A 12535-nucleotide genomic window follows, 5' to 3' on the forward strand; every position below is an offset into this window, starting at 1 on the left:
ATGTCAAACATCACATTATAAAAGGATGGCCACAGAAGAAGTACTTGGATAATGAATTACGAATATTTTGGGAACTGAGAAATGAGCTGTCGGTGGAGGATAATCTCATCCTAAGACAAGGAAAATGTGTACCTCCGAAAGGCCTCAGAGAAAGAATAATCCACATATGCCACGAGGGACATTTGGGTATAAATAAAACCAAACAAAGAGTAAAATGTTGGTATTGGTGGCCAGGATGTGACATGCAGGTGGAGAGAGCCATGAGAAAATGCATTGAAGTGAAAATTTAGACAAAACTCAGATGACCCTGAGAACCCCATTACAACCATTACAATGCACGGATGCACCATGGGAAAGAGTCGGCATAGACATCATGGGACCAGTGAGATGGCAGGATAAAGGAGTTTATGTCCTTGTGCTAGTGGATCATCTTTCTAAGTGGCCGGAGGTGAAGGTCTGTGGAAGAGTAGAAACTAGTGACGTTCTCAAGTTCATGGAGAAAGTATTCATCAGGGAAGGAATTCCAAAGACAATTGTCAGCGATAATGGAAGCCAATTCACTGCAGATGCCTTCAAGAAATTTGTAGAAAGGAATGGAATCAATCATAAAACCACCTCAGTATGCCACCCGGCGGGAAATGGAGCAGTGGAAAGGTTCAATAGAGTGATAAAAGGGACCATCCAACTTGCGAATAACAACGGAAAATGCTGGAGGAAAGAAGTGAACAAGATGGTTTGGGGATACAGAATCACACCAGGGGTGCAAACATTGGTGAGTCCATTCGAAGTTATGAGGGGTAGAACTCCCATCTCAAAGGACAATAGTGGATGGTTCAAACCTGCGATGAGAAAAGAGTGGTCAGTAGATGCCATCAGAGAAAAGATCAAAGAAGCACAAGATACTTATAAAGATAAATACGACAAGAGCAGGAATTGCAAGGAGTTGAACATCAGAGAAGGTGACAGTCAGAGTAAAGAAAAGCGGACGCATTACCAAAGGTGATAGCAGATTCTCTGTGCCTCTGGAAGTAGTGAAGGTTTTCTGTAATTCAGCCTTGCTTAGTGATGGTAGGGTATGGCACGCCTCTGCAATGGCTATCTGTCATGGACCTGAAATTAACCTACAGGACGGCAGAGAACAATGCCCTGTGCAAGAAGGCAAATGTCACAGAGGATCACAATTTGAGGAAGATGAGTCAGAACAAGAGGAGGATTGTGATGGAGAAATGCATGTAACATGTAGTAACATGGCTAGACAAGACTTTGGGAACATTGAGTCTATTGGTGAATGTGAGGACTCCAGCACAGATGCCTCCGTAGTATCCCAGGGCACGTGGGAGAACGACACACCTGGAAATAGACAAGAGGAGGAAGAGTCTGAGGAAGCAGAGAGTAATTGTGTGTACAAAGAGGCTGGAGAATCCTTACCTTGCAGCACCTGCAGACGCACCCAGGTGTGATGCAGATGGAACTAAAGCAAGCACAAGCAGTTTTGGCAGGGTTCTTTGTAAACCCAGAAGATTTGATGACTTTGTTTGTGAATAGCATAACTTTACAAAGTACTTTGAATCTGCAGCGTGTACCCAAGTGCCTTCCCTTAGGGAAGGAGATGTGTTGTGTTTTATCCCTTTCTCTATTTCCACTACTTACAAATGCGCGAGCTGTCCCCAGCGCGTAATTGGTTAAGCCAGCTGGAATGTTGACAGCTGAGCTTTGTTATGACAGTTGTAGCAGTTGGCGCCAGGCTGCGACCCTCACGCTTGCTGCGGTGTGTAGTCTTAAGTAATAAAGCATATCTTAATTGCACCGATCTCTTGGGTCTCTACTTAACATGCCCCCATAGGAGTACTTTTCGTGAAAGCCAAGTCGACCACCGGGTGACCACTTTGATTTGTATACAAGATTACTGGCACACTTGTGCTGATGCTCCCTATGTCATGGATGCACCGGTGAAAAAGATAAACATATTTTTGCTCCTAAATGCCAATGCAAACATTTGAAACTTAACAAAAACAAAAAACTGCCTTTCCGCCAGAGAAGGAGCTTCTTGCAAAATGACTAATATGGAGACTTTCGTCCTAGTATTAACCGAGCTGTAACAAAAACACTCTCTAAGAAACAAGAACGCATTTAAGTAGTAAAGCAGTTACTCATGTATAAGTTTCCACTGTATACAAATTCAAGACCTGAGCTGCTCTACAGCACATTTGATAGTTCTTAGGCTTTAGAGGTCAGGAAATCAAATGCTAATTGGGTAAATTCTGATTTCTACTTAGATCAATACCGTGTATTAGTTACTACTGGTGACAGGATAAACACCCCCACTGCTATAGACTTTGGACATATCCTCAAATTTCTCAAATAATAATTTTGCATTACATGGCAAACCATTAAAAAAGCATTACATAATTTTATTTGTATGCGTTATAGTATGACATTTTGCATTCCTTTGCACATTTAAATGTTCTTTTTATTTCATGGAAAGGGTGTGCTGAAGGTTATGCCAGAGATGCTACAGAGATCCAGAACATTCAAATTGCCGAAGGGGACATTTGCAGAAGTCTACCCATTCCAATTTACATGGTGTTTCCCAGGCTGTTCACCTGTCCTACTCTTGAAACTACCAACTTCAAAATTGGTAATCATACTTTTCTTTGCCATTTTACTGTCACACTGTCAATAACTTTTTCGACTTCTTAAAGTGGTAAGTGTTTTGGACATTATTTTCAAGGCGTGGACATTGGTTTTCAATCTAGCTTTTGAGTCTAGATGAGATTGAGATTGGTGGGGACTAAATACATCACAGGCTTCCACAGCTAGTTCAATATTCTGCTTTACTGCTTAGAAGTGTAAAGCATTCACAATGCCTGTAATATATCAACAGCAGTAATACTGTTGGGCAGATATGCACGGTAATACTTGGCAGCCACCTAGACATACAACCAGGAAGAGAGGAAATAGCAAACGTCTCCTTTCCGTGAGTGGAGAAAATTCATGCACCTGCACTCAACACAAAACCGAAAACTTTTAGACAAACTGCTGTGGTTTGACAGGAATAGCTTTTAATTGTGCCTGTAATATGTTCTTATCACCTACATTTATAATTGTTTTTTGTGTTTTTCCTTGAAGATGCTCCTTAATCATTTGATTTTACATCGGCAAGTGTCTGTGCAACATGACATACCATTTTTAGGTAGCATTTTTCTGATCAAAAGCTAATAGACATAAAATCAATGATTCAACGCTTCTTTTTTTCGTCAAGTGGGATGGCACCATATTTTGCCTCTAATTTTGGTGCATTGTGCAGATGTTCTTATTGTTAATGATGTCCATGACCACTGGATAATTTGTGGATAATCCGTGAAATGTATTCAGTGTTTTACTTTTGGTACGTTGCTCGAGTGTAACAAAAGCAGCACTGAAGCTATGCCTGTGTTTGAAGTCCACAGATACTGTTTCCTAACTCAGCATTATATTCTTCAATAGATTCACATGCACTGTACATATTTGCTGTGTAAGTGCATAGACTGGCATTTGCATATGTTTAAATGTGTTTACCCAGACTTGCATTTGTCCTTGCATATGATCTGCTCTGTTTGCAGCCACACATATTTCTGAGTCTGCACACACATGTTGGCATGCACTTGGGCAGCTGTACATGTAGGCATGCACCTCCATTTTGAGTCTGTAGTTTGAGTGTAAAGGCAAAGCCAGGCAGCTGTATAAGCTTTCATACACAAGCCTAACTTGAGTGCAGCATCAGTTGGTGACAAATGTGCATGTAGGAGTACCTTAGTTCAAACCTTGCTACAAATCAGCATATTGTTGAGCAGAAGGTATGAGAAAGGTAATTAAGAAGTGTGCCACAGAGGTGGAGGGTACAGAAAGACAATTTCCTGGAGGGATGCAGAAAAAAGTAAGGGAAAGACAGGTGAGAGGTCTCTGTGGTGGCCCACCAACATCTGGGAGTTGCTACGCATGAATCAGATGTTACTTGTAAGGAAGAAACTGGTACTTCAGCTTCTTGTGGAACTCGAAAAGTGATGAGGAGACTCGGTGTAGAAGAAGGCACGGCTACCAATTGTGGCTTTGTGGATACAGGGTATGTGTGCTAGTGGGAGTCCAGCTGAGTGGAGGTTCCTGGGAGGTATGTGGAAGTGTATACAGATTTTGAGGTAGGCAGGGGCAGTGTTGTGTAGTGCCGCCTTGTAGGTGTGTGAGCAGTTGGAACTATGTGAGTTTGTGTATGAGGAGTTAGTGCAGTTCTCTGAAATGTGGGGTGATATGGTGCGGCGGGGAAAATTGAGGATGAATCTTGCTGCAGTGTTTTGGATGATTTAGAGCCAGTTCAGGAGCTTCTTGGAGATTCCTACGTAGAGTTTGTTGCCGTAGTCAAGTCTGCTGGTGATCAGGGCCTGTATAACCTTTTCCTGGTGTTCTCTGGTAGCCAATTTGAGATCTTCCACAGCATCCTCAGGATCTGGAAATTTGCAGAGGTCACTGCATTTACTTGGGTTGTCATTTCAAGGCTGTCATCCAGGGTGAGTTCCAGTTTTCTGGCGTGGGTAGTGGGTGTAGGGATGGGGTCAAGGTCAGTTGGCAACCAGGTGGATTCCCGAGCAGAGACTTTACTCCCAAAGAAAATTACATCAGTTTTCTCTTGTAGTGTCAGTTTAACTTCATCTAAGACGCTACATCTGTGATGCAGGTAGTAAAGTAAGTTTTTGTACTGGGGGTTTAGTCCAACAGGGAGAGTATCAGTTGTGTGTCATCTGTGTAGGGAGAGTATGTTGATGTTGTGTGATCTGATGAGGTTCGCAAGCGAGACCATGTATGTTGAATAATGTGGGAGGGAGCAATGATCATTTGGGAATTCCATATATGAGGTTCTTAGCCTCTGACATGTAGGGTGGCATGTTGACTTTTTGTTTTCTCCCTTGCAGTCACGAGTTAGGTGACTCCTCCTTTCGTTGATAGTGCGCATGGGCATCGGCTCCATACCTAGATTGTTTTTTTCCGCCATCGGGTTCGGATGTATATTGCTGTACTCCGGTTCGGTATCGTTTTCGAAACCCTTTGACTGGCAATCCTCCACCCTCACCGGTATTGCCGACCACACCAGCAGTCGATAGAACGGACTCCCATTGAAGTTATGTCCCGGGTGTCGTGCTAAGTTTCCACTTACCGACTTGCACAAACAAGGTCTGCAACCTCTGCCTATCTGAGAAACACAACAAAAAGGACTGTGAAGCGTCTCGTTCATTCCGATCGAAGAAAACCATTTGTGACTGTCTGGCTCAACGCCACGAAATGCATTACAGTAGCAGCTCCGTACCAGACATCTTCGGAGAAGATTCTGATTTTCACCAGCCAGATCCAGAAGCCGAAGAAGAAGAACTCGTCACCGTGTCCGAAGCCGATTCCAACATGGAAGAAGTGACCATCACTCCGGGACAACGTACTGCGAGTATAAATCCCCCCCTGTGCCCACTCACTCAAAACCTGCGGCTCCTGTGTCACCTTCTCCCTCGGGCTCAGGTCGGCAACGAGAAAAAGGTTCAGACACCCATCCCTCAGGCTCAGCTACGAAACACAAACCCAAGCCTTTGGGCTCATGCTCGAGCCAGCCTTATTCCAGTGCCGAACCAACACCTTTGACACTGAGACATAACCACAAGGACTTGCTAGTCTCCACAACACCGGCACTGAAAACATCTTCGACACCGAAGTCCTCGGAGCCGAAACCCACAAAACACAAAGACCCGGAGCTGAAAGCCTCCAAACCTAAAGCTTCGGAGCCATAACACGCATCTAAAGCCTCGGAACCGAAACCCATACTGAAAGCTTTGGAGCCGAAATCTACACCAAAGGCCTCGGAGCCGAAATCCACACGTAAAGACTTGGATCCGAAACACCCCACACCTAAAGGCTCGGAGCCGAAACCTGCTAAAAGGCACTCAGACTCAAAACACTCAGCACCCAAAGATCCTCAACCTAAATTAACCCCATCCAAAGAACCTCTACCAGAACAGCCACCTTTGAATCCCAAACAAAAGAGACTCCGCATTGACTCTAAGACTGGACACCGCCAAGTCATTCTTCCTAAGAAAAGGAAGCTGGATCTCAGAGAATCATCCTATATCTCTAAAAAAGAAGGACATGGCTACTAACCCTTCTCCTCCTTACATACCTCCCTCTCCTCCTCCTAACCCAAATTTGATAATTACACCTTCAAATTCACCCCGCCTCCATTATCACCTGACACACAGGACGATGGGGATGGGGATGAGGACCATTATGTGCCACATGACATACCACAGGACATTGATCCCTGGGACAATTATGATAAAGACCCAGACCAGGATAACGACCCAGACCTCTATCCAGCTAGATCCTCCCCACCTGATGATAACATTGGGTTTGTGCAGCTTATTAACAGGGCTGCTCAATATCACAGGCTGCAACATCACTCAGACACTCTAGAAGAGGATTTTCTTGTGGAGACATTCACACATTCACAAAGGTCTACTAACACGTTACCAGTGCTCAAGGGCTTACGAAAACACACTGACAAAGTATTCAAAGAGCAAGTTAGAGCCAGAATACTAACAACTAGAGTGGATAAGAAATACAAACCCACTCCTACAGACCCGGCATATATAAACGGTCAGTTGCCTTTGGACTCTCTTGTTGTAAATAACGCCCGCAAGAGAGCTAATTCTCAAACCACAGGCAATGCACCTCCTCCTGATAAGGAGTCAAAACTTATTGATGGAGGAGGAGCTTAGCTCGCGACGGAGATGGCCGCCTAGGAAATCGGCTCCGCCGACCCTGGCGCTTTACTTCGATATCGTGTTTCCTATCCTGTCCTTCTACCCCATCACGACAACGGTGATACTATCCTGACTACGCCGGTGTGTCTCCCGGCGAAATCCGAGTTGTATTGGCGGTGATCCGCCCCTTGCTCCTTTCCCGGCCCGGTGCTGCTGGGGGACCGGGGCTTTGTTTGTTGGCTCTGCCGGCCTCGGCCACAGCGGTGGCGGTCAGCGCGAAGGTGGGGGAGCCGGTCGGCGGAGGGGAGGCTGCCGATTGCTCTTGTCACTGAAGCACCTCGTCCCGCTCTGTGCTCCTTCGCTCCCGGATACATTGTATCTCTGCCATTGCCTGGCTTGGAGGACGTCGGAACAGTTTCTTTGTTTCCTCTGCTGCTAGTGGACGCCATTTTCTGCTTTGCCCCTCGGCTTCTGACGGTGGAGATCTCGGAGTTCACTCTGGGGTCCGGATGTCGCCTGAAAGCGATTGAGCCTGTTCTACGATGCCCTCAGTCGCCCCCATGTCTCTGGCCCGGTGGCCCCTGGCGAGAAGGCGGCGCAGTGCACGGTGGGCGGTGAGTTATCATGGCGCTCGGCTTCCCGGGCTGCCTTTCATTAGTGAGCCTGGTGTGGTTGAAGCTGCTCTACTCCCTTTGCCTGAGACGCCGCTGGGGACCGGTGCTATCCTGTGTGCTCTGGAGGCGGTTGGGGCTGCTCTTCGTCTTTATGCCCGAGATTTGGGGTGCAGGCTTGCTGCTATTTCTCCTGTGGGTGGTGGTTGCCCCCCAGTGCTGTACACTGCGCCACACCCTGAGCCGATTTCTGTTGATTTCCATGCCGGGGTGCCTATGGAGAGGTCGGAGGAACATGGATCTGATTCTGCTGAGGTGCCAACCACGATGATCCGGAGGAGATCTGGACTTTATGGTTTCGTACGCTGGCCGGGATGTCGTCCCTGGGCGCCATTTTTGTCATCTCCTTCGTATGCTGGTGGCCTGACTTTACATCCATTCCTGGGACTATCGCTCTGGCCGGCTGCTTCCGACTTACAGTTGCATTGCCCTGTGGATTGTACCATTCCCGGACATATGACTGTGTTTGACGTGGACTTTCGTGGGCGACCTCTTATCCTCTGCTGGCTGTTCCGGGATTGTTTCTTCTCCGCAGCACTGGCCGGACGGCTGGAATCCATCAACCACCATGATCGCAAGGGGCTAGGTTGAGACATTTCTCTTGGGTCGCTATCCTTTCCGTTGCTGGGACTGTATACTGTGAGCGGGACATTGCTTACACCGACCGTTGGTATCCTGTCGGATGTGGAAGCCGGTTGTAGGTGGCCGGATATGTAATTGTTGGTGGTCTTCTTCTTCTTTTGCTGATCCTTACCACCTTCGTTGTCTCATTCTCTCCTCCTCCATTCTTTGTACTTGTTGTACTTTTTCCCTTCTTTGGGGCAGTTTCGGGGCGACAGGCACGCTGTTTATGGGCTAGGCCGTAGCCATCACAGGGGTGCAGGGTGGCGGGTGTGGGGGGGGTTTGTTATTTTAGTTTATTTTGTTCTATGGTCCCTTTCGCTCTTTTCTAGCTTGGGGGGGGGTTCTTTCCTCTTTTGTAGGGCTGGCTGTCCCTTGGTTTTGTGCCTTCTTTCTTTCTCCGGGTGTCTTTTTAGGCCCCTGACTTTCTCTTACTGGGGTGGGATTTCTGGGGTGATATCTGGGAATGTGGTCTATTGTATTGTGACCGGTTACTTGGTATTACCGTCTTGGTCGTTTTGTTTATTTGGTAGTTATAATTATTGCCTGCCTCAGTTCGCAATCCGGGTGTGTCCCCCACGTCTTTTGGTTTTTCTCCTTTTTACGTGTGGTGCAATATCCTTGTTGTGACAGCCCCTACTCTCCTTTTGTAAATTTCAAACGAAAACCTAATATCCTTTGTTTTACTTCCCACGACCGGATTTGGTGTCTTTTCGTATATCCTGTTGGCCGATTGGTATACCTCCCTCCTGTCTATGATCAACTGTTTTGCGGCCGGCCATGATGGTTGTGGGCCTGCGCATGTAACTCCTTGTTTTTTTCGAATAAAGGTTTTCAAAAAAAATAAAAATAAATAAATAACTTATTGATGCCTCAGAAAAAAGAGTGGCTTCCCAGGCGGCTAACCATTGGTGCATTGGTAATGCTCAGGCTTTGTTATCACGCTATGATAGGGCTCACTATGACGAGTTGGAAAAACTCATGCAGCATCTACCGGATGAGTATAAAACTAAAGCTAACAACCTCACCCAGGAAGGGAAGCTCATCACCAACACTTCCATAAAATGCGCCCTAGATGCAGCAGACACAGCATCTCGTGCCATCAACACCAGCTGACTGTTACGTGGGCATGCTTGGCTTCAAATATCTGGAATCAAGCAGGAGGTACAATCCTCCATAATTAATCAGCTCTTTGATAAAGAGCATCTGTTCGGGCCATCAGTTGACACTTCATTAGAGAAAAGGAAGAAAGACACAGAGACTGCAAAGTCCGTGGGGACCTTACAATTGCCCTCTAACCGGGGTTCCTTTCGCCGCTCCTTTTATAGGGGTGGCTCAAAAACAGTCATCAGAAAATCCCTCCTCCTTGTATAAAGGTAATAAATAATCCAACTCCTCCAGAGGATATTTTAGAGGAATCTACAGAGAAAATAATAACAAGGAAAGAAGCAGAGTAAATTCCACCCGCACTTCCCCTGCCAATAAGCAGTGACTTCCTTCCCTTACCCCCGATCATCCCACCCCTGTCGGGTAACAGCTCTCACAGTTCCTACCTGTCTGGAATTGCATCACCTCAGACAAGTGGGTAAGACAAATGATCCAATATGGTTACTGCCTGGAACTTACCGGCACTCCCCCAAATATTTTTCCAAAGCAACCTATAATGACACCAGAACATCTCACACTCCTCAAACAAGAAGTTCTCTCTCTTTTACAAAAACATGCGATATAACTAGTCCCATTCCATCATCAGGGAACAAGAGAAAAAAGGACAGCTCTCAGAGGCCTATACTAGACCTCAGAAAGTTACATCTTTATATTCAGTCAGACCACTTCCACATGGTCACCCTCCAACAGGTGCTCCCATTGCTTCAACAAGGCGACTTTCTACCCACTCTGGATTTAAAAGACGCCTACTTCCTTATTCCCATCCTCCCAGCTCCCAGAAAATATCTCAGGTTCGTGGTGGATGGATACCATTATCAATTCAAAGTTCTCCCCTTCGGGGTAACTACAGCACCCAGAGTATTCACCAAGTGCCTCGCAGTGGTTGCAGCTCATCTAAGAAGACAGCACATTCACGTATTCCCTTACCTGGATGACTGGCTAATAAAAGCAAAATCACAACACAGCTGCATTCTCCTCACTCACAAGAAAATACAGCTGCTTCACGACTTGGGATTCACTGTAAACCTCACTAAGTCTCACCTCCAGCCGTCCAACACACAAGCGTATGTAGGAGCTACGATAGACACTTGCAAAGCTCTAGCATACCCCAATCCAGCCAGAATACGCAACATGCAAAATCTAATATCACAATTTCAGCCCCAACACTCACTACCAGCCCGAGTGTTCATGTAATTAATCGGCATGATGGCTTCTTGCATTCTAATTGTCCCTTATGCAAGACTTCAAATGCATCCCCTACAGGAATGCTTGGCAAGTTAGTGGAACCAGTTTCAAGGTCAGCTGACAGATCTGGTGTTGGTAGAGGGCCGCACCCATCGCTCTCTGCAGTGGTAGAATACACAAAACTTTCCCAAAGGGCAGCCATTCCTCGACCCGGTTCCACAGATACTGTTAACAGCAGACACATCACTCACTGGTTGGGGAGCTCATCTTCAAAAACACACAGTTCAGGGCACATGGACCATACAACAGAAACACTTTCACATCAATTACCTAGAGCTACTAGCGATTTGTCTGGCATTGAAAGCTTTTCAACTGCATCAAGTAGACAAAGCTGTCTTTGTCCGTACAGACAATATGACAGCAATGTACTACATACAAAAACAGGGAGGAACACACACTAGCTCAAAGCATTTGGAGATGGGCCATACCTCCAAAGATAGATCTCCTTGCGGAACACCTCCCAGGAGAAAACATACAACCGAGCCTTCTCTGGGATGGCGCCCAGGATCTGAATGCTTTGCCCACAGAAACTAGACTGAATCTCTCTACTGCTTCTTTCAAAAAAGAAGTGAAATCTCTTCTCATGGCCAAATTCATTTGAACTAGGGCTATTCTGATTATACCATTCTCTGTTATTTATTATATGCCTATGTGTCTTCTATATTTACCTTGTAATGCGCTCTGATACCTGCAAGGGTCTTGTTTGCACTATATAAAACCGTAAAAATAAAATAAATAAATAAACCAGATCGCAGATCTGCTCATTCATCAAAGACCACAGACCCACGAATAGGAACTAAACCCTCAAGTTCTGACCCCATTCTTCCAAATGTGGGGCTATCCAGAAATTGGTCTGTTCGCAACACACCTCAACGCAAAATGCCCAAACTTCGCGTCCAGGTATCCACACCCATCATCCAAAGGCAGTGCGCTATGGATGAATTGGTCAGGCATATTAGCTTACACTTTTCCACCTCTCCTGCTAATTCCATTAGTGGTTTGGAAGCTCAAGCAACAGCCCCTCACAATGATCCTAGTTTCTCCCACATGGGCTCGACAACCCTGGTTCACAACCCTATTGAAGCTATCTGTAGTTCCTCACCAAAAACTACACCTCTCCCCCAAGCTTCTCACTCAGAACCGTGGAGCGATAAGACCTCTAAATCCCAGTCAACTCAACCTTGCGATTTGGCACCTGAAGTCATAGAGTTTGGCTACCTTGATCTCCCGCCAGACTACAGAACATCATTAAAGAGGTGAGATGCTCTACCACTAGAGCATGCTATGAAGCAAAGTGGAAACAATTTGTCATCTACTGCACAAACAATCAAATCAATCCCCTAGATGTTTCAATCCAAAACATAATTTTCTACCTATTACACCTACAGCGTTCTAATTTAGCTTATACATATATACGGTTACATCTTCTTGCAGCAATAGCGGCTTACCTACAAAACAGACAACACTTGTCTCTATTTCGCGTGCCCGCTATCAAGGCATTTATGGAAGGACTTAAAAGAATCATCCCTCCTAGACTTCCACCTTCTCCAGTGTGGAATCTTAATATAAGACTCATGGGCCCACCATTTGATCCTCCGCACAAATGTGAGCTACAATTTCTCACTTGGGAAGTAGCCTTCCTTTTAGCCATCATATCTCTCAGAAGCGTTGGTGAGCTCCAGGCACTAACCATACAAGAAACATTTTTACCAATTCATCACAATAAAGTGGTTATTAGGACTAATCACAAATGTTTACCCAAAGTCGTTTCTGCCTTTCATCTCAACCAGTTTGCTGAGCTACCTGTATTTTTTCCTCAACCAGACTCAATGGCAGAACGTGCTCTTCACTCATTAGATGTAAAAAGAGCCATACTATATTACATTGAAAGAACTAAATCCTTTTGAAGAACAAAACAACTTTTTGTTGCTTTTTCACCACCGCATAAAGATAATCCCATATCAAAAGCAGGTATTGCATGGTGAATCGTTAAATGCATCCAAATATGCTATATTAAAGCGAAACTCACATTAACAGTTCCCCCTAGGGCGCATTCTA

The 12535-nt window shown here is 45.6% G+C and overlaps 1 protein-coding gene across 4 annotated transcripts in view; it reads left to right on the plus strand.

The window, feature by feature from the left end:
* The window catches only part of VPS26C (VPS26 endosomal protein sorting factor C), a 331601-nt gene that overhangs the window by 304649 nt on the left and 14417 nt on the right, over positions 1–12535 (plus strand). For all 4 annotated transcript variants that reach the window (XM_078656856.1, XM_078656855.1, XM_078656858.1 and 1 more), the window contains one exon: positions 2486–2638. In XM_078656856.1, coding sequence (XP_078512982.1) covers positions 2486–2638 — 153 coding nt within the window. The remainder of the gene's footprint in view (positions 1–2485; positions 2639–12535) is intronic.

This window comes from Lissotriton helveticus, chromosome 8, assembly GCF_964261635.1.
Source record: "Lissotriton helveticus chromosome 8, aLisHel1.1, whole genome shotgun sequence".
NCBI classification, from domain to species: domain Eukaryota; kingdom Metazoa; phylum Chordata; class Amphibia; order Caudata; family Salamandridae; genus Lissotriton; species Lissotriton helveticus.